Here is a 23,822-nt window from a genome sequence, read left to right as displayed (position 1 = left end):
CTCTCTCACCCATCCTCTGTCTGTGTTCCTAATAATTTACAATGGAAGTGGAATACAAGTCACACTAGCAGGCAAGAATGAGTTTCTGATAGATAAAGATGAAGGGCTGGAGGCTCATGAATTCTGCTTTCTTGGTTTTTGCTTTTTGATTCATACCTGAAAGCCTTGAATCCTTGCTAAATATTCCAGCTGTTTTGAAGGTTGTACTGGAGAACAAGGGGGAGTAGGAGAACTTGCTTTTAAACCTATGGCTTCGGCTGCAGGAGATGTTCCATTCATAAGGAGGTCCCTGGCCATCGTAGCTGAACTATTCGATGCGGGAGCTATACTGAAGAAGGAGCTTGAGGGTTGGTTCATATCTTTGGGTGACAAATAGCCTAGAGTAGTGCCAGAGAGTACTTTGTGGCGGCTGGCTTCCATCTCTTGATAAACATCAGGAGACAAATGAAGAATTCCTTTAGGAGCTAAAAATAAAAAGGAAGAAACATAGTTATAACACCGACATTGAAGTAGAAACATGTGGTAGCATTGGCAATTCAATGATTTTACTTGGTGTAGTATCAAAGCAATGAGCCATATTGTCCATCAACCACCTTCCTCCTACTTGCAGAGTTACCATAGTCTTTATTTAGACAGGAATAATATCTATTTCGGATTTTCTAAAATCCAAAATTTGAAACCAGAGATTTCAGAAATTTCAGAGAGATTTACAGAGTTCAGTGGAATTTAAGTGTGTGATAGGGACAAGGGTAACTGCTATATGTGCACTAGGAGACAAGAATAAGAATGTGGCTTTACCAACTATCTCTGCAGAGATTCTTAATTGACCAAATCTCTAGGTAGGCAAAGGTTGAGATCTCTAGGACTTTATTGCATTGAATACATGCAGTCCACCACCACCACCAGCAGCAGCCTTTTTGTACTTCTGGAAGCCAGGGCAGCTGTAGCAATGTCCCAAAGGCACTGTCAGGTTTACATAATGGCCAGATCTATAGACTCATTTTAATTCTCAAAAGAAATGTAAAGGAGGGAGATCAGGGGCATCGGTGGTGGGAATGTTACACTGGTGAAGGAGGGTGTTCTGTTTATGACTGAAACCCAACTACAATCATGCTTGTAATTATGGTGCTTAAATAAAGACTTTATAATAAAAGAGAAATGTAAAAAAAGTTCCAGAAATCATGAGTACACCAGTGTCACTAAAAACTGGGGTACTCTCAGGAGGATGGGCCTCACCCTGTAGCTGCTTCAGCAGCTGTACCCACAACCTACAACCACCATCATACCAATGGCCCAACTTCACCACTTTAACCACTGATCTGTGTAGAGATGCCTAACTGACCCAAATTCCAGGTAGGTTAATATTTGGGTTGAGATCTCCAGAGCTTTCGTTGAAGTGAGTGTGGGCAGCCTTCCCCCATCTTTTTGTACTTCCAGAAGTCCTAGAAGCCATATCATACTCCACATATGCCACCATATCAGCCACAGAATTTGGAATTCTTAGACCATGAAGCCAAATACATGGCCATACAACACCTCTAAATTTTTACATATTGATACCCCAAGTCAGATGTCACAGTGGCATACAAGCTATCTAAGGCTTACTAAACCAAAGAAAGAATGGTCAACTAGTAATAAATAGCTTAGTAAACCTTCAGACAATGACTTAATGACTCCATTGTGAGATATAATAATTTTCATCCATTTTCTTTCATTGTAGGTTTTTTTTTAGTAATTTCATTACCACATAATTATAAACAAGCAATTTAAGGTAACTTATTTCATGCCTGCTAAGGGGGCAGGCTTGTAGGTAGGTGGGAATCTGGGTATAATGGTGAAGGATATTTTACATTTGTGGTGGGATTGGTGTTAGGACAAGGAATGGCAGGAATAAATTTATTATGAGCAACTATGTGTTTAAAAAAAGAAATAATTATTAAATCCAAGACTATAATAAATCATACAACTTTCTTTATTTTGGGGGTGGGGGGGTCACCGGCAGCACTCAGGGTTACTCCTGGCTCTATGCTCAGAAATTGCTCCTGGCAGGCTCGGGGGGAGCATAGGGGATGCCGGATTACGAACCACAATCTTTCTTCATGAAAGGCAAACACCCTACCTCCATGTCATCCCTCCAGTCCCAATCATACAACTTTCAAGGGCTACTTCTTGAAAAAAGATTAAAAATGTGCAGTGTACATCCCATCATTTAATATTTTATCATCTTATAAAAGGCATGAACCCCTTAAGATATGTAGCCATTGAGACACCACAGATAAAAGAAAGACTAGATCTTTCCAAATCATCTGTTACAAACTCAAATATATCTCATGTCTTTTTTTTATATCCCATGTCTTATAGGTGTATTTCTCTCCACAAGGATGTCCAAGGACAGCTCTAAATCAGAAATGCCAAGTGGCAGAACCTTCTTCCCCAAGTTACCATGACCTCCAGTTTTGTCCATCTCACTCTACTACTAGCCTATCCCTCAAACAAGCTGTTCCTATGTTCCATCTAGACTCTGTCCATCTATGCCTATCCCTTCCTCATCCAACACACTAGGTTAAGCCAGGAAATGACAAGTTCTATCAAAATAGAAGAGACCCTTAGGAAGCTAATCTCCTACTACTGAGCCAGGTAGTGCTAATGCCAAAAAAAGACTGTTCAGAGTTCATCAGGTTCAGTGGACTGGGAGAAAGAAACAAAATACACATTGGGATATGTTAGGTGTTTCTAGAAAGCAGCAGGAATGGAAATGGATAAGAACTAGATCAGGAATGGCTGTTAATGTCCCTAATTTCTTTTTTAAATTCATTTACTGATTAATTGGTTTGGGGGCCACACACAGTGGTGCTCAGGGATTACTCCTGGCTCTGCACTCATGAAATTGCTCCTGCAGGCTCGGGGGACCACATGGGATGCCAGGAATCAAACCAGTTTCCTCCCAGGTCAGTAGAATGCAAGGCAAATGCCCTACTACTATGCCATCTCTCCAACTCCACATGTTCCTAATTTCAAGGGATAAAGAAATTCAAGCTTAGGCGGACAAACACTGGAGGCAGATGGGCAGCATGAGCACTGGCAGGAATTCATATAGTTTGTATTCTGGGAACTTCAAAAGCTCCATAAAGAGAGTTGGACATTGCAAAGAGGAAAGAAATATGCAAGCAGGGGTCTAGGTCTAGAGTCTAGCTCATAATATTAAAATGTAAGAGTTATCTTTTTATTATGTATATAAAGATTAAAGTATTATATATCTTATTTATTTTATGCCTATGCCTTTGTGCTAATCTTTTGGGGGCGGAGGAATGGACCACACCAGAATTGCTTGGGGCTTATTCCTGACTATATTCAAAGATCATTTCTCAAGGGGGTTAGGATAGAACCAGGGTCAGCCAAGTGCCTTACTGTGCACTTTCTCTCTTGCCTTGTAGTAGTTTTTTAATCAGAAAATATTTTAATCAAAATTATGTTTAATAAATTATAATTTTGAAAAATAATTGTATCAGCCACAGGAAGCCCTTTATATTAAGAGATATTTTTTCAAAAGTTCGAACACCAAAAATAAAAATATAAAGGTATATGCTTAGTCACAGCTTTCCTAAAAACATGGATATCACATAATCCTGTTGTTTCAAAATGATATACTTTGCTGCTAATTTTGTTTTGGGGCCACACCCAGTGATGCTCAGTGGTTACTCCTGGCTATGCACTCAGAAATCGCTCCAGGCTTGGGGGACTATATGAGATGCTGGGGGATCGAACCGCAGTCAGTCCTAGGCTAGTGTGGGCACATGATCCTCCAGGTACTGCTGGAAGCTATCATAAGCATTGAATTGGGAGTATACCAAGCCCAAATTCAGTCAACCAATAATAACAACACCAATGAACTCTTAAAAAATAGAAGCCACTCTAACACTATTTTTACTGTGCTCCTTTGACTCTAATCCTTAAAAAGAACTCACTTAAAATTTGAGGTTAACTTAAGCTAATATGTATGTATATGGAAATGTTAGAAAATACTATGCCTGTAATGTTTAAGGAGTTACTTAAGTTTTATGGCTTTAGATTGCCTTGTGTACTGTTAAGAAATATTATAATGTGTTACAATCTGAGGACTTGAGGGACAAAGTAATTGTACATGGATTCTGTCTTATTTATCTTAATGTTCTTTGGCTGAAATTTCAAAGTTAAGATATCAGCAAGGGGACTTCTGAGAATTATGTTATAGGTGATTGTCCTTCCACTGTAACTTCACCTTGTCCTCTTTCTTTGCACCCTTATTCTCATAATTAAAAATAAAAATTAAAAAAAAAATAGAAGCAGCTGGGGCCGGGCAGTGGCGCTAGAGGTAAGGTGCCTGCCTTGCCTGCGCTAGCCTTGGATGGACCGCGGTTCGATCCTCCGGTGTCCCATATGGTCCCCCAAGCCAGGAGCAACTTCTGAGCGCATAGCCAGGAGTAACCCCTGAGCGTTACCGGGTGTGGCCCCCCCCCCAAAAAAAAAAAAAATAGAATCATCAGGGCCCGGAGAGATAGCACAGCGGCCTTTGCCTTGCAAGAAGTCGATCCAGGACCAAAGATGGTTGGTTCGAATCCCGGTGTCCCATATGGTCTCCCGTGCCTGCCAGGAGCTATTTCTGAGCAGACAGCCAGGAGTAACCCCTGAGCAAAGCTGGGTGTGGCCCAAAAACAAACAAAAAAAGAATAGTAGCAGCACAAAGAAGTAGATTTTTTAATATTTATGTTTTAAAACTGTTTTGAGACTACTGCTGCTTTGCCAATGGCCATGCTTCACCACACCTCTCTCTTCAGAGACACCAATCGAACCAAAAGCCCAAGTATGCTGGTATTTGGGCTGATATCACTAGGACTTCTTTTGGCACCTGTGGACACTCTCCCCTCACTTTCTAGTACTTCTAGAAGCCAAAGCAGCCAAAAACACACCTCATAGAAAGCTGCAATATCAGCAATAATGCTTGGAATTCCTGAATCATGAGGCCATATCATGTGACAATTTCTTCTTTTTTTTTTTAATATTATCATCTCCATACGAACACATCAATTTAGATGCCAATGTATATCTGAGGCCACCTAATGTTCAGAAACAAATGAAATAACAGAATGGTCAACTGGTAACAAGAGCCTTCAAAACCTTCTGACAATGACTTAATGGCCTTATTGGAGATACAATAAGTTCAAAAAATTTACTTATTGCTGTATTTCTTTTTCTTCTCTTCTTTCTTTTTTATACTTTTAAAAATAATTTTGCTCCCACTTATCTGGAAATCAATGTATTATGATCAACTATGTCAACTATGTGAATGAAATTAAGTTTAAGTTAAATTTTAAAAGAAAACTTTCAGAATGAACTGGGAAATGCATTTAGAAACCTTGTGGTACTATATAAATACACATTAAATTAGCCAAAGAAAGAAGATAGGCAGAGTTTCCAATGAAGGGTTTAATTTTTAGTTATTCTTTAAAATAGTAAAAGTAAATACTGACAAAGGATGAGAAACTGGATAAGGGAATAAATTCACTATTAATCTTAATAGAAAATAAGTTAGGGAGATCAGATAGCTCAAGGAACTGGAGCACATGGGGACCCTTGGTTCCATTCAGAGCGTGACCCTAGAACTAAAAATAATATCTCAATTATGGGGGCTGAAGGGATAATCAAGTGGGGAGGGCACTTGCCTTGCCTGTTTCTGACAATTCAATTTCTGACACCCATATGGTCATCTGAACCCCACAAAAATTGGTCCCTGAATGACGAGCGAGAAGTAAGCCCTGAGCACTGCCAGGCACCATCCAAACCCCCACTCCCAAAATAAATAATTTCTCAGTTTCCCTTATGAAGAAGAAATTTATTTAAGGTTCAACAATATCTCTCTCTAAAATACTGAATTTTGACTATTTCCACCAAGTAAGACAGGGTAAATGTCTCATTATTTAAATGGAAAAATGTTGCTGGTAAAAAAAGGAAAAGTATTCTCTCACTCTTACAGGTTAGTTTTCTTTATAGCAAATTTTCATTAGTGACCTAAGTTTTTAAAAAATAAAAAGGATGGGGCCGGAGCAATGGCGCAGCAGTAGGGCATTTGCCTTGTACATCGTTGACCTAGGACGGATCACAGTTTGATCCCCCCAGTGTTCTATATAATCCCCCAAGCCAGGAGCGATTTCTGAGCGCATAGCCAGGAAATAAAAATAAAAAGGGTTTCCTAAGACTGCCTTAGAACACAAGCGACACCCTTCTCTTCTAACAAAATCATAGCTACTCTCCCCACATCATACCACTGATCCACGTAGCTCACTGCACAAGAACCAGCATGCAGAGTCGACTCTATAGAGAAGACCTCAGAATATCAGCTAACTAACTCAACAAACTGTGAGGCAGATGGTGTCACAGAGCAGCCATGGGATTCACTCGAAGTCATAGCCAGTAAGTGACAAGCACTCCCATTAAAGTTAGGCTTCATCTGGTTCAGAGTCCATACATTTAACTATCATTTATTTTTTCCTTTATTTTGTGTTTATTAATATCTTTATTTAAGCTCCTTATTTACAAACATGTTTCTAGTTGGGTTTCTGGCATAAAATGTATACCCCTTTCATCAGTGCAACCTTCTCACCACCAATGACCCATCTCCCTTCTCCCCCACGCCTTTCCTATATTCAAGACAGGCATTCTATTTCTCTCACTCACTACCATTGTCATACTAGTTGTTGGTATAGTTATTTCTCTAACTGCACTCACCAATCTTTGTGGTAAGCTTCAGAGGAAAAGCAACCAGACAATAAATAATGCAACTCTCCCATTATCCATTGCATCTCTACTGGAAGTTCCTCTATTCATTCACATAGATTCCTGAAATATTACATCATCCCTCGTAAAAGAGAAACTATCCAGATACAAATCTTAATATAATATAAACTACCACTCCATTTAACAATAATAGGGAGTCTCCAACTAGAGGAATCGATGAAAACAGAGTGGGCAAATTTGACTCAAATTTCCAACAAGTAAGATGGCACTTATAACTTCACATGTCAGAGCAGAGTTACTTCCTCCGCCCAAATTGCAACAAGTCTTAAATAAAATCCAGAGCCTTATAAAATAACATGAAAATGTTCAGGTTTCCATCAAAACTTGCTGTGTCACCAAGAACCATGAGGATCTCAATGAAAAATAAAATCAAAAGATGCTAATACCAAGATGACAGAGATTTCAGAATAATTAAAAAAAACTTTTAAATGCCTCACTGAGCAAGTACAAACACTTGGAACAACTGCAAAATAGAACATTTTAGCAAACAATGTCTCAGCATGGAAATCGAAGATGAAAAAGAACCTAATCGTCATTTTAGAACTAAAATATACAATAACAATTTAAAATCTCACGGGGTAAATTCAACAGTTTAGTAAAATAAAAAATAAGAAGGAGAAGTTTAAAAAGATAGTAATTACCAAACTGCACAACAGCGATAAAAACAGACTAAAAATTGAAAAGATATTTAATAGAAGAAAAAAATTTTTTTTGTTTTTTTGGGTCAGTCCTGGCAGTACTCAGGGGTTACTCCTGGCTCTGAGCTCAGAAATCATCCCTGGCAGGCTCAGAGGACCATATGGGATGCCAGGATTAGAACCGCCGTCCTTCCTGTGTTGGTTGCATGCAAGGTAAATGCCTTACCACTGTGCTATCGCTCTGGCACCAATAGAAGAAATTTTTATAAAAAATAATAAAATAGGGCCGGAGAGATAGCATGGAGGTAAGGCGTTTGCCTCTCATGCAGAAGGTCATCGGTTCGAATCCCGGCGTCCCATATGGTCCCCCGTGCTTGCCAGGAGCGACTTCTGAGCGTGGAGCCAGGAGTAACCCCTGAGCACTGCCGGGTGAGACCCAAAAACCAAAAAAACCAAAAAAAAAATAATAATAATAATAAAATAGGGGCCAGAGAGATAGCATGGAGATAGGGCATTTGCCTTGCATGCAGAAGGACAGTGGTTCAAATCCCAGCATCCCATACAGTCCCCTGAGCCTGCTAGGAGCGATTTCAGAGTATAGAGCCAGGAGTAACCCCTGAGGCGCTGCTGGGTGTGACCCCCCAAAAATAATAATAATAAAATAATTAGGACTAGAGCAATAGCACAGTGGTAGGGTGTTTGCCTTGCATACGGCTGACCCTGGATGAACCTGGGTTTGATCCCTGGCATCCAATGTGGTCCCCCAAGCCAAGAGCAATTTCTGATTGTATAGCCAGGAGTAATCCCTGAGCATCACCAGGTGTGGCTCAAAACCAAAATAAATCAATCAATAAATAAACTAAATAAAACAAAATGGCAGAGTTAAGCTCTTAATAGCAATAATTACCTTAAATGTAAATGTAACTATATCAAATACAAGGAGATTGGCAGAATCTATCTAAAAGTATCCCAGGGGCCAGGAGATAGGACAACAGTTAGGGTGCATGCCTTGATGTGCCAAGTCCAGATTCAATTCCAGGCACCACTCAGCATTCTCTAGGGCAGCCCTGGAAACCCCAAGCATTGCCAGCAGTGGCCCTGGAGGCCTCAACACCTCTATGATGCCTGTTTATCTGTGACATATTCTATAAATAGCATCATGTCACATCCTTAGGCCTTTGCACTGAACCATTGCCCCACTGGCTGAGAATTACTGGTGGAATCCCACATCTCTGGAGCATCACCTGGGAGGCCTCCAAATAAATTAAGTATGGCTCATTTGTCTAAAATGAATCCACGTCAAATATAATAGTTGAAATAAAAGAATGATCAAAGGATAAATCTTCTAAAGAATATTACAAAGAAAAAGAAATTGTATTTCCACATGATAGAACATGTAAAGACCTAGTTCTCCCCATCGTCCAACAAACAGTAACTGAACCAAGATTTTTTTTTCTTTATTGGGCCACACCCTGTAATGCTCAGGGATTACTCTTGGCTATGCACTCAAAATCTCTCCTGACTTGGGGGATGAAATGAGATGCCGGGGAACAAACTGAAGTCTGTCCTAGGCTAGTGTGTGCAAGGCAAATGCCCTACTGTTGCACCACCACTCCAGCCCCTAAGTTCATTTCTGAAAATAAATCTCTCTCTAGATGATTGTCTGAAAGGCAAATGTAAATAAGAAAACATTTTCCTGGGGCCGGAGAGATAGCATGGAGGTAAGGCGTTTGCCTTTCATGCAGGAGGTCATCGGTTCGAATCCCGGCGCCCCATATGGTCCCCTGTGCCTGCCAGGAGCAATTTCTGAGCCTGGAGCCAGGAATAACCCCTGAGCACTGCCAGGTGTGACCCAAAAACCAAAAAAAAAAAAAAAAAAAAAAAAAAAGAAAACATTTTCCTGGGTAATAAGGAAGGTCTCTGAAATTTGTTACAAGCTCTAAGAAGGTAGACGTAGACTCTTTGCTACAGGAGGAGCTTTGAACTTTTTGGTGCCCTCCAGAATCACATCTCAATCACATCTACTAATGAGACAGCTCAGCTCCAAAGAAAGACCAGTCATCTGAATTTTCAGAAGGCTAGAGCTTTCAGTAACGTGCCACTAGGAAAGAAAATCTCAGGGCCAACACAGTGCCTATGAAATGAAGGTCATAAAAGATCTGGACACTCAGAAATGTGCATGGACTTCCCTGTTTGGCAATACTGTATGTATCTTACACAAGATGCATAGGGAGGGTGATTATTTCTTGGCTCCATGAGAAAAGGACGCTGGAAATTTGCTACTGCCAGATGCTACTGCCAGAATCTGTCGTCTGCCACTTCTCTTCTAGGTACTCATTTGTGTCCTTTGTTAACCATTGTCATTATAAATATGACTCAATTAGTAAATTACCAAATCTAAAGAGTAGCAGAAGATTTGAATTAATAGGCAATTTTGGTCAGGACCGACGGAGGCCCTGGAGACCCCATTTCCCTGACCCAACTTTGTGACTGGAGTAGGAAGTGAGGACAGTCTTTTAGATCCATACCCTGTAATATAATTAACCAAACTTCAGGTTTACAGCAGAAGTTAGAACAAGGCACTGAGGGGCCTGAGTGTGGCCACCAGGTGTGGCCCAAAAAGCAGAAAAAATAAAGAACAAAGCACCAAGAGATCCATGATGGGCAGAATAAAGCAGCACCACAAGCACAAAGCACTAATGTGTGTATATGTGTGTGTGTATGAAACAAAATTTCAAAATAAATTAACTTAAATTATTTTTGTTGTTGTTGTTTTGATTTGGTTTGGAGCCACACCCGGTGACTCTTGGGGTTACTCCTAGCTATGCACTCAGAAATCGCTCCTGGCTTGGGGGACCATATGGGACTCCAGGGGATAGAATCGCAGTCCATCCTAGGTTAGCATGTGCTAGGCAAATGCCCTACTGCTTGCGCCACCACTCCAGCCCCAACTCAAAAGTCTTTTAATGAAAAGGATAGCAGTTCAGGCTAGAGCACAGCTGGGTATCGCCCCCAAAACAAACAAACGAAAAGGACAGTAGTAGAGGGTTTTGGTGATGGTGAGTGCAGTTACTCTACATCAAAACCACAAATGATAACACTACATGTTTTTATTTTGTTTTGGGGTCACATTTAGCAATTTTCAGGAATTACATCTAGCTCTGTGTTTAGAAATCATTCCTGGCACGGATCAGACAGAGGACCATATGGGGTGCTAGGGATCAAACTCAAAGTGCCCTAGCCACAGTGCTATCACTTCAGCCTCTCTAACACTATTGTAATCATGCTTACATATACTTAAATTTTTTTTAAAAAAATGTTTAATATTGTGGTGCCAGTGAAAGAGTAAAGCAGGTAGGGAATTTGCCTTGTACATAGGCAACCCAAGGTCAATCCCCAGCACCTAATGTGGTTCCTCAAGTTCAGTTAGAAGAGATCCAGGAGTGTAAAATAAGGAGTAAACCCTGAGCACTGCCAGGTGTGACCCAACATCTCCATCTCCCAACATATACACACACACACACACACACACACACAGAGAGTCACTGCACATCTCTTTAGTATATTTTAATAAATCACAGCTCAAGGGACTCTATGGGATGCCGGGCATCGAACCCAGGTTGGCCACGTGCAAAGCAAACACCCTACCCACTGCAACAGCTCCATCTGTGTGGCATTTTATTTAATACTGTCATCCCTTTAGGAACACACCCACTTAAATACCAATGTGTAGCTGAAGTCCCTTAACATCCAGAAACAAATGAAGTTAACAGAATGGTTAGCTAGCAACAAGCGCTTACTAAAACCTTCTGACAATGATTTAATGACCTCATTGGAGAGACAATAATTTTCACAAATTTGCTTAGCATTGTACTTATTTTTCCCTTCTTCTCTTCTTTTTTTCCCTTTTTTTTTTTTTTTAAATAATTGGCTCTCACTTATCTGGAAACAAATGTATTACAATCAACTATGTCAACTATGTAATACATGCTCTTTAAATAAAGTAAATTTAAAAATATACCAACAGAATCTTTTACAACAGCCAATTTTTTAGAAACACTGGCATTCTGTATAATAATAACAAAGAAAAACAATAGTAGAATGTCAAATGTACTACAACTTTAGCTAGCTGAGTTTCACGTTCCAGCTCTAAAAATCAATGAATCATCTTAACACAAACCAGAAAGCTTGGATGAATACAATACATTTGAATAACATCATCAAAAAATCTTGTTGAGTGTTTTTAAAAATGGACTATTACTAAAATATTTTCAATACTAAGAAAAATCATGTTCTACAGATGGCTGTGCCATTGTTAAAACAAACTTTCCACTGGCTTTCTCACCCACTGGAGCTTTTTACATCATCCATCCACCCAAATAGCAAACTGATATCTGAGAGAGTACTTTGGACATTTTCCATGTTCTGAAATATCCTAATTTTAAAAAAACAAAAAACAGATTCAAGTTCGTAATGTATATATATAACATATATATAACATTCTTTTAAGAATATGTATTTAATGTTAATGGAATTTCTTTTAAAAAATCACTATTTCATTTTTTCTTAATGACAGTGACATATCTGAAAATAAATATGCTTAGAATCGAAACACAATCAAAACACAGTTCAGGATTTCTCTTTCTCAAACTAACTCCATGTCCTCATGTGAGTTATGAAACCATACCCGAGTCCCAACTTTCCTGGGTGTAAAATAAAAATATCAGATACCCTGCAACCTTTCTATACTTAGGACTTTCTGCATTAGGCTTCTTCTGTGTGTACCCATGCTTTAAGAATTTGTCATTCACAATGAGGAAAAGACAACTTGACCTAAGACCAGGTTGTCCTATCACATCACCTAACACTAAATGGAAATCAGAAGAGGTATCGTCCTTTGAACTGTGAAAAATAAGAGCACCAACAACAGAAAACTGACTTTGACAACCGTGACTGAACAGAACCTACCTTGGGACCAATAAGGAAAACCCTACCCTAGGCTGTAGCCCAGGCTCCAACAACAACAACAACAAGATGTCTTATTGCAGAGGCCCAACCTGAACAACAGAAACTGAGCAGAACCTTTGGATCCATAATAACCTAGGCTTCGGCTTAGAGTCTGAACAAAAACAGGGAGCAAGTGTTACAGAAGACTGAACACAACAACAATGATGGATAGGAACCTCTAGAATCGTAAAGACTCTATCCTAGACCCTGACCTATAGCCTGCGCAAATACCAAGATTGCTAGCTACAGTGGCTTGATTTTCTCATACACAACTAAGAGGAAAGTTTCCTGGCACCACAAAAAAGCCTTTGAGATGGGTTAATGAGTATATATGGAGCCAGGGGTTGAACCCATGATGGTATGCTTCAAAAAAAAAAAAAAAAAGTGGTGGGAAAGCCAAACCCCGCCACTCCAGCACCCCTACTTTTTCTTGTTTTGTTTTGATATTTTAGTTTTTGACTTTATTTTCCTTCTTTTTTTTCTTCCACTTTTCTCTTTCTTTTTCACTCGTGTGGTTATTATTTGGTGATTTATTTTTATTTGCTGGGTGCATTTTTTTTCTTTTTTCTTCCATTTTCTTCCTCTCTTTCTTTTTTTGGTAGTTGTTACCAATTTTTTTTCTCCCTTTTTTCTTATCCTTTTTATCTCCAATGATGTTGGAATGGATGCTCAATCTACAACAAGCTGTAAAGTGGAGACCAGTTGCACTAGCATTCTAGGGGGTAAAGGAGGGAGATATGGGATACATGCTGGGAACAGTGGTAAAGGGAGGACCTCACTGGTGGTGGGAATGCCCCTCATTCATTGTCACTATGTACCATAAATGATGCAGTGAAAGATTTGTAATGCACTTTGGTCATAATAAAAATTAAAATAAAAAAAAAGAATTTGTCATTCAGATTGAGTATACTTATTTAGTAGTAATAAGTCATCTCTTATAATGAGATTAATAATAATATTAATAATAAGGCTTATTAATAAGCCACCAAGAATGAATTATATTAAGCTACTCAAATACCAAAAAAAAAAAAACAAAACAATACACATTCATATGACAAGTCAAGCAAGACCAAACTGAAAATGATAGTCTTGGTTGGGTTTTAAGACAGTGAGGGTAAGTGAAAATATATTTTGTCGCTGTTGTTCAAATACTCAGTACTTGTGCTACATGTTACTGTGCCACATGACTGCCTTTACAATCTATTTTTAAAATAAAAAAAATTGAGGGGATCAGAGAGAAAGTATAATAAGAATTAAGTAGCTATCACTGCATGCAACCAAACCAGACTTATCCCTGTCAACATATAAAGTCCTCTGAGCATCTCCAGAAGTGATAGAGACAGGAATAAATTCTGTGCATCAGTAAGCATGGCTTCAAAATACAAAAAATAAAATAAGGGGCCGGGCGGTGGCGCTGGAGGTAAGGTGCCTGCCTTGCCTGCGCTAACCTAGGACCACGGTTCGATCCCCCGGCGTCCCATATGGTCCCCCAAGAAGCCAGGAGCAACTTCTGAGCGCATAGCCAGGAGTAACCCCTGAGCCTCACAGGGTGTGGCCCAAAAACCAAAAAAAATAAATAAATAAATAAAATAAAATAAAATAAAAAAAGAATCCTTGCTTTGCAAAGTTGGGGAGATAATTCAGGATCAGGAATGAATTCTGCCCCAGGATCACCTGGTTCTTTCCAAAGCATGCCACGTGTGATGAGCCTAGCACCAAAGTCCAGGTTGGTTGGTCAAATATTGCCAGTAGCCCCCATGTCCCCTAAACACCTCTTTTTGTTTTGTTTTGTTTTGTTTTGTTTTGTTTTGGGACCACACCCGGCGGTGCTCAGGGGTTACTCCTGGCTGTCTGCTCAGAAATAGCTCCTGGCAGGCACAGGGGACCATATGGGACACCGGGATTTGAACCAACCACCTTTGGTCCTGGATCAGCTGCTTGCAAGGCAAACACCGCTGTGCTATCTCTCCGGGCCCGCCTAAACATCTCTTGAGAGATCCCCCAACCTATCCCACAAAATATGCACACAATTAATTTCCTCCTTTTCTTAACTAGTGGTAATTAACCACTCTAATTTTAAAGCTCCTTTATAAATAGTTTACCTTTTATAGATAGTTTCAACTTTTGCAAACTTTACCAAAATCACTAATAATACCCCAAACTGCAGAGTCAATAAAGGAAACAAGAAAGAACAAATGGAACATTTATGAACAAATGAATCAACAACTCATCTGTCATATACACAAGTTTTCAGGAGACAGCTGCCATTCTCTCCTGAACCCTAATAATCTTCAACCTGCCAATTCCATGCTGCTTTTTCAGTGCTTTCATTCATGCTTTAATATCCTCGTTCTTCTTATTTCTCCATCAAGTATATTTTTATCTTTCCAATTATTTATACATATCAAAAGAACACAGACTACTCACTTCATTCACATGTCTTAAACTTAACAAAACCTTACATTTGTACATATAAAAACTCAATCAAAATTGACTTGTGAATAATCAAAGGAACAGAAAATAATGGGAAGTCCAAAATAAAACCAAATTTGTACATTTTAGTACATGATAGCTGTCAAATCTTAGTGCAATGGGATTTTAAATTAAATCCATGCTTTTATTTTTTAAAAGAATTGCTTTAAAGAGCATGTACCATTGTTGACATTCTTGAGCTTAATGCATTTGAGTGAGATGAGTGAGAGCAAATATTTTTTTATTTTATTATTATTATTTTTTTAGGGTTTTGGGCCACACCCAACGGTGCTCAGGGGTTACTCCTGGCTATCTGCTCAGAAATAGCTCCTGGCAGGCTCGGGGGACCATATGGGGTGCTGAGATTCGAACCAACCACCTTAGGTCCTGGGTTGGCTGCTTGCAAGGCAAACACCGCTATGCTATCTCTCCAGCCCCAAATATTCTAAATATATTTTTAAAAGAATAAAAAAAAGAAGGAAAAGAAGCAAAAACAGTACAGCGATAAGCAAATTTGTGAAAACTATTGTATCTTCAATGAGATGATTAAGTCATCTAAAGGAGATTTAGTAAGCTCTTGTTGCTAGCTGATCATTCTATTACTTCATTTGTTTCTGAACATTAAGTGACTTCAGCTACACTTTGGCATCTAAATTAGTGTGTTCCTATGGGGATGACAGTATTAAATAAAAATGATGCACAGTCCAGGAATTCAAAGCACTATTACTGATACTGCAGCTTTTGTGAGGCAAGTTTTCAACTGAAAGGTCTTCCAGAAATATGAGATGGCAGGGTGGAGGGATGGAGGGTGTTTGCACTCATTCCTAAAAAGTTCTGATGTTGGGGCCGGGAAGGTGGCGCTAGAGGTAAGGTGTCTGCCTTGCAAGCGCTAGCGTAGGACGGACCGCGGTTCGATTCCCCCCCCCCCCGCCCGTGTCCCATATGGTCCCCCCCAAGCCAGGGGCAATTTCTGAGCGCATAGCCAGGAGTAACTCCTGAGCGTCAAATGGGTGTGGCCCAAAAAATAAAAAATAAATAAAAAAAAATAAATAAAAAAGTTCTGATGTTATCAACCCAAATATCAGCATACCTAGAGTTTGGTCAGGTTGGTATCTCTACAGAGAGTCGCAGAGGAGTGGTGAAGCAGGGCCATATGCAATGCAAGGATTCTGAGTCATGGATGCAGCAACTATGGCTTTAGCAAATCAAGAGCTTGGTTCACCTTCTCTTCCCAAGATTGCCAGCTTTTAGTTACATAGCCAGTGTACCCATGATTTTTCATGGCTTGATTTTGATCTCTTCCAAGGACAGATTGAGTCTATGGAGCCAGCCAGGTGAAGACATGGCAAGTACATTTTGGGATCCACACTTTTAATATCCATCACTGAGATATCAAAAACTTAAGGAAAAAATAATAAAACTACAAAAGTAGGGAATGTATTACTAACTTTGGTCATACAACTACTCTAAAGAAATAGGTCACTCAAAGACATTAAGAAATAAAACCAGGGCCCGGAGAGATAGCACAGCGGCGTTTGCCTTGCAAGCAGCGGATCCAGGACCAAAGGTGGTTGGTTCGAATCCCGGTGTCCCATATGGTCCTCCGTGCCTGCCAGGAGCTATTTCTGAGCAGAAAGCCAGGAGTAACCCCTGAGCACCGCCAGTGTGGCCCAAAAACCAAAAAAAAAAAAAAAGAAAAAAAAAAGAAATAAAACCAAACTCAAGACTAGGGAGAAAGAGCAAAACAGCATAATGTGTGTCTTGCAGGCACAAGTTCTTGACTTTGGTCCTATCACTACCTGAATTAGAGCACCACCACTTCACCAGACCCAAATACTGGGTTGTCTGTTCTACACAACCAAGACCTAAGGGCTTTCTTTGGGGGTGGTGGGTTGGGTCACATCCAGTGACATGCAGGGGTTACTCATGGCTCTGTGCTCAGAAATCACTCCTGGCTTGGGGGACCATATGGGATACAAGGGATTGACCCAGGTGTGTCCTGAATCGGCCACTTGTGAAGCAAAGGCCCTACCACTTGTGCTTTCACTTCTGGGCCCCCTAAGTACTTCTGGGAGTTACCTCACCCGAAGCCCTAGAAAACCAAACTCTAATATCATACAGTCACATACACATATTCTAATCAAATAAGAAATAAAAGAGCAGCAACCAGAAGATATTGCATCAGTTAGGTCATATGCCTAGCACACACACATGTCCCAGACTTAATCCCTGGCACCATGTGGCCCCTCAGCATCACTGGATGCTGCTCAAAAGGCCCCTACCACCACAAGATGGCTCGAATATACCCAGCACTGCAAGGCCTGAAGGGCATCATGTCTCTCTGCTAAACTGGCAGTCCAGTGAGCTAAGAATTGCCAGTGGACTTTCTGAACCTACCTCACAAGCAGCCCTACCACCCCACCACAGGAGAAATAATTTCCAATGAGTGACAGCTGTGACTATCTTGTTGATATGAATGGCTAATAAATATTACTTCAATATTATTATTATTTTTCTCTCTTAATGTAACAAAATTAATTTATCTCTAGCAATTTTAAGTGGGGGAAATGAGAGAAAATTTAAAATACATAGACTACAATGCCAATCTTCCAAAGTAAAAATTAGACCAAAAATAAAATAAATATTGCTTAGTTTATAAAATTGTAAGACATAAAAGTAACTAGATATAAAAATTCAGAGAGTTCATTCTCCTGTGGGGAAGCATGAGAGATAGGCCAAAGCAGATGAAAATGGAGAATAAAGGTGAAAGAAAGGGTACTGTAATGTTACCAATCTAAAAGTGAGTGGTAGGTTCATAAGTGTTTATCTTATTGTGATGATTAATAACTTCTATGTTTTAAATATATTATACATCAATTATTAGATAGCCGGACATTTCATCCCTACCTAACAATGCTAAAGGCTTACTCCTGGCTCTGTGCTCAGGGATCACTCCTTAAGGAGGTTCAGGGTTCTACATGGGTGGGACATTCTTTAAAAAAAAAAGAAATTGAGGGGCCAGAGTGATAGCACAGTAGGTAGGACATTTGCCTTGCACATGGCTGACCTAGCTTTGATCCCAGAATTCCATTTGGTTCTCCAAGAGCACAGAGCCAGGAGTAACCCCTGAGGATGGCCAGGTATGATCCTCTCAAAAAAATAGAAATTGAGTTTCCATTCGACCCAGTAACACTGCTCCTAAAAATATGCCCTAGGTGCCCAAAAACAACGCAGGAAAGGTGTCTACATTCCTAATTCGAGAATAAGCAGTTGTCAAACCCCGCTCTCTAAAGTAGGGGCTAGCACAGGATATTCTCACCAAGATGTGCCTAAGATGTGGGCTAAGACCCCTCAGGAACATCGAGGGAGGGTGTTTCCACCAATATGCCTGGAGGTAGCAAAAATAATTAAACAATAGAAGTTTAAGGTCATGACATAGGTTCCAGTAAAAACTACAAAGTGTTCTTAGAATAGATACCAGGTGACTGCTTAAAATGTATAGCAAATGTTAAGACTGGAACCCTATATATATTGCTTGAATATTTGATTTGGGGTCCTTGTCCTTGGACCTCAGCTAGCTGGAAAATAAACCTCCCCTTTTCTATTACATAATCAAGATTAGTTTCTGAGTTCCGTGCCATGGGGGAAGCTTAATTCTGGACCCTAACACTATGTTCATTGCAGCTCTCCACAATAGCCAGAATCTGGAAACAACCCAAGTACCCAAGAACAGATGAGTGGACAAAAAAACTGTCGTACATCTACACAATGGAATACTCTGCTGCTAGAAGAAAAAATGAAGTCAAGAAATTGCTTACACATGAATAGATTCAAAGAGTATTAAGCTGAGTGAAAGTGAAATGAGTCAGAGGAAGAGGGGCAGAAACAGAATGATCACACTCATATGTGGTAATTTAAAAATAACACATCAGTAGGGCGTTTGCCTTGCATGCAGCTGATTCAGGACAAACAGTGGTTCAAATCCCAGCATCCTATATGGTCCCTTATGCCTGCAGAGGTGAATTCTGAACACAGAGCCAGGAGTAACCTCTGAGAGCCACTGGGTGTGATCCAAAAAACAGACCGACAAACAAAATAGGTATGAAAATAATACCCAAAGACAAAAGAAATAAGGGCCAAGAGGACTGGTCCATTGTTAAAAAGAAAAAAAAAGGAGAGATGCAATTAGGAGAGAGGACCATTATGACCATGATAGTTGTGAATGACAGTCTGAAAAAGAACTTGATGCTGAAAAAAAGTAAAGTAATATGCATAATAAAAATATTTTTCATAATACTTTTGTAAATCATGGTGCCTAACAGGGAAAAAAGTGTGTGTGTGTGGGGGGAATAGTGTCTGCCACAAAGGTAAGTGGAAGAAGAGAAGGAGAAAACTGGGAACATTGGTGGTGGAATAGGACACTGGTGAAGCGATAGGTGTAGAATACAGTATGACTGAAATTCAACCATCAACTTTGTAACTGCATACCTCACAGTAACTCAATTTTAAAAAGTACCAAGAAGTATTTTAATGTTAAAAAATGGATTTTAGGGCCGGAGCAGTGGCACAAATGATAGGGTGTTTGCCTTGCACGTGGCTGACCCAGACAGACCTCAGTTCAATCCCCAGCATCCCATATGGTCCTCCAAGACAGGAGCGATTTCTGAGTGCATAGCCAGGAGTAAACCCTGAGTGTCACTGTGTGTGGCCCAAAAACCAATTAAAAAGAAACTGCATCAGGTATACCATGCTTAGATTTCCAACATAGTATTTGTTTTTTTCCTGAGTAAGTCTCTTGGAATCCATCTGCTTCCAACTAATTCAAATATTTCAGTACAACATGGTTTTTTGTTATAAGAGTCCCAGTAGGAAATTCTCCCCAATCCCTTAAAAACTCTATTAATTTATTATCTCAAAAATAAGGCCCTCGGGGCTGGTATGATAGCACAGTGAGTAGAGCTCTTGCCTTGCATGCAGCCGACCCAGGTTCGATCCCCATATCCCATTTGGTTCTACAGCACTGCTAGGAGTAATCCTAAGTGCAGAGTTAGGAGTACTGACCACTGCCATGCGTGACACACCCCCTCAAAAAAAAGTGCAGCCCTCATCCACAAAACAGAAGGAAAATTGGAAGTTCAACATATAGTCATAGCATGTGGGAAGCAAGTACACATTTTCTTTTTATACCATGTCACTGGGCTGCATTAGCCTCCTAGTCTCAAAGTACTACAGTTTAAAATACATTGGACACAAAAATGACAAAGAATTTGGGCAAGTCAACTATGATACAAATAAAAAAAAGTCAATAATAATTCTAACCCATTCCAAAAGTATTTGTCTTGGGTCATCTCTAATGAACCTAAAAGAGCCAGCATTTTTACAGGAGCTAAATAAAACTTTTTAAAAGGTTAACGGAAAAATTATTTATGTGAAAAAGCCTCCAAATAATCTTTTAGTGGGTGGATTCAGCACATACCAACGAATACCTTTGAGCTTAGTCCAATTTTGGATTATATTAGAGTTCACCTTTAAGAAACAATGAAATGGTTTTGAAGTAAAACCTCATATTAATAAGAAACATGGAAAATGAATACCAAAAAGAGATATTATCAGCTGAACTGTATCTAAATATTTTACAAAGTTTTCCATGTGCTGTCAGATCTTTAAAATGCATGATGATCTTTTTTAAAAACTAGTCATCCATCTGTATAACTTCTAGCTTTTATGTGTATGCCAAGCATAAAATTGCCCCGAGCTAAATTTAACACGAGCCTCACATTACAGAGTTATGGATTCTTACACCTTAGTGTGAGTATGACAGTGATCCAAAGAGTAACAACATGCTTCGAAAAATCTACCTTCTGCTGCAACTCAGTCCACTGCAAACAGCATGGAAGAATTGGGTCCGTGTTTGAAATCTGCAGGCAATCAAGCCAAGTCCCAAGCTATACAATCACAATCACTTGGAAAACCATTTTTTGTTGTAATTGTTAGCAGTTTCTTATGACTGTCATCTTTTTTAAAAAAAATCTATTTCCAGAATTAAATGCACATGTATATTAATTTTTTTCTCAATTTCTAGAGACAAGAGCATTAGAGAGATAGTACAGTAGGGAAAGGCACTTTCCTGGCACGTGCCTAACAAAGTTCCATCCCTGGCATTCTAGATGGTTCCCTAAGCCCTACTAGGAGTGACCCCTGAACAAAGACCAAGGAGTAAGCTCTGGACAAAGGTGGGTATGATCCAAAAGCCCAACAATAGCTGAAAAAAATTGGGGTGGGGGGACATTCTTTAGAGGACAGAGAACACTTAAGGCAGAATTTCAAACTTAAGGAATTAATTAAGTAGTGAGCTTTTAACCTAATTGTTATTATAATATCTAAATTTAAGTTCCTTTTTCAGACATGAGAATCATCATATGATTGATCAATTCTCTCTATCCCTTTTGGTGCACAGTGCCAGGGATGGTCCCCAGAAAGACACACAAGCAAGAAGCATGCTCGCATGCCAAAGTAATCATTGTCCTAAGGCTGACATTGTTTAAAGTTGCAAGAAAGCAAATCTGTCCAGAAGTTGCTTTTGCCTGTTTTAAGGGAGTGTGTGTCTCCCCACCAGTGTTCTGAATAACCCCAGGTTTATCAAAGATGTGGCCCCTACAGACAGGCCTGGAGGTTTGGTGCTCAGCCTATATAACTGGACTCAGAGCACTCCATCATCTTGAATTATCTTCCTGGCCTTTCCACTGAAGCTTGCCAGATGCTGTGAGCAGAATCAGGAAAAGCTTAAGGATTCATGGGTGAAAACTGACCTTGAAGAAGACGCAGACAGTGGCTCTTCATAGCTGGACAATCCTCATCATCTGTGGTAAACTGAGGAGGCCTAGCCAGCTCAGCTTTGTCTGAATGTGTTTGGGGACCACACACGGCTGTGATCAGAACATACCACTGGCTCTCTGAAAAAGGATCACTCCTAGCAGATCTCAGGGGACCATATGGAGTCCTAGGGAATGATCCTGGGTCTACTTGTTTAGGGAAAGTACCTTACCCACTCTACTATGGCAAGAGCCAGCTCATTTTTGTGGCTATAGCTTAACAAAGAGTAGCATTTTTGTTTGGTTTGGTTTTGGTTTTGGTTTTTTGGGGGGCCACACCCGATGACACTCAGGGGTTACTCCTAGTTGTGAGCTCATAAATCGCTCCTGGCGTGGGGGACCATATGGGACTCCGGGGGATCGAACCAAGGTCTGTCTTAGGCTAGTGCGTGCAAGGCAGATGCCTTACCACTTGGACCACCACTCTGGCCCTGTGAAGCCAGCTCATTTTTCACAGACAACCCAAGTATCTGTTTTCTTATTCCTCAAAGTTAGGAAGAACTGGAGCATCTTTTTAGCAGATTCTCAGATTGAATTATTGTAGCCTGGAGGAATCCCTCATGTGTTAACAGTGTAGTTTTAAACTAGCTTCAGACAGTTTTTCCTCAGTGCTAGGATCTTATCTACAGAAAATCTTGTATGCCTTCTTACACATTTCTGATCACTAAAATTACGGCTCTTTCTGTGCTCTCTTCCCCTTCCAGCATCCCATACCAAGTTTATATATATATATATATATATATATAGATATATATATATATATATATATATATATATATATATATATATATAAATATATATATATATATATATATATATAAAAGCAGGAGCCAGAGGAGATAGCACAGTGGTAGGTAGTTTGCCTTGCACGCAGCTGATCCAAGACAAATAGTTGGAATCCCAGCATCCCATATGTCCCCTGTGCCTGGCAGGAGGAATTTCTGAGCCCAGAGCCAGGAGTAACCCCTGAGCACCACTGGGTCACTGGGTGTGACCCCAAAATAAAACAAAACTGCTGAAAGGTGAAATAGTTTTGTGTGATGGTAGAGCTGACAGATAATATACAATGTGGTTCATGCTACAACTATCAAATAAATATCTGACTTGCATATTCTAAAACCTAACATTTATATTTTTTGAAAAGGTCTAAAGCCAAAAGTAATTCATTCAAGTATGAACTGTATATTCTTTGATCACCAAGCACATGGGGAAAAATAATATCTGACAAATAAAAAGTATAAGAAAAGAACTTTTGAAAAGTTGACATATATAAAATTTTGTTTTTAGAAAAGGAGAGGAGGGGAAAAAAAGAAAAAAAAAAAGAAAAGGAGAGGAGGGGGCCAGAGTGATAGCACAGCTGTAGGGCATTTGCTTTGCATGCAGCTGACCTAGGACTGATCACAGTTCGATCCCCCAGCATCTCATATGGTCCTCCAAGCCAGGAGCATTTTCTGAGCACAAAGCCAGAAGTAACCCCTGAGTGTCACCGGGTGTAGCCCAAAAACCAAAATCAAAAAAAAAAAAAAAAAAGGGAGAGGAAGAGCTGGAGAGATAGCACAGTGGGTAAGGCATTTGCCTTGCATGTGGCCAACCCAGGTTTGATCATCAGCATTCCATATGTTCCTCTGAGCCTGCCAGGAGTGATTTCTGAGCACAGAGCCAGGGGTAACCCCTCAGAACCAGTGGGGTGGCCCCAAAACTGACAAACTTAAAAAAAGTGGAGAGGAGCAGGCCAAGACGAAGTGTTATAAATAGGGCATTTACCTTGTACACAGCCAAGCCAGATTCAATCCCTAGAATCCCCTATGATCCCTAACACCCATCAGGAGTAATTTCTGAGTGCAAAACCAAGAATAAGCTCTGAGCACTTCCAAGTATGGCCCCCTCCAAAAAAAAAAAACCAAAGGAGATGGCATAAAAGAAAAAAAATCAATATTCAAGAAGCAGGTACTTTATGTAAAGCTAAAATTGATTTAATGTTTCTTACATTCTCTAACCTAAC

The 23,822-nt window shown here is 39.8% G+C and overlaps 1 protein-coding gene across 6 annotated transcripts in view; it reads right to left on the bottom strand.

Moving 5' to 3' along the window:
• The window catches only part of STAU2 (staufen double-stranded RNA binding protein 2), a 310,007-nt gene that overhangs the window by 154,143 nt on the left and 132,042 nt on the right, over positions 1–23,822 (bottom strand). For all 6 annotated transcript variants that reach the window (XM_049781812.1, XM_049781810.1, XM_049781813.1 and 3 more), the window contains one exon: positions 157–464. In XM_049781812.1, the coding sequence (XP_049637769.1) occupies positions 157–464 (308 nt within the window). The remainder of the gene's footprint in view (positions 1–156; positions 465–23,822) is intronic.

The sequence above is a fragment of the Suncus etruscus genome, chromosome 10 (assembly GCF_024139225.1).
Source record: "Suncus etruscus isolate mSunEtr1 chromosome 10, mSunEtr1.pri.cur, whole genome shotgun sequence".
Classification (NCBI taxonomy): Eukaryota; Metazoa; Chordata; class Mammalia; order Eulipotyphla; family Soricidae; genus Suncus; species Suncus etruscus.
Note: the sequence above shows the minus strand (reverse complement) of the source record. Positions and strands in the feature narration are given on the sequence as shown.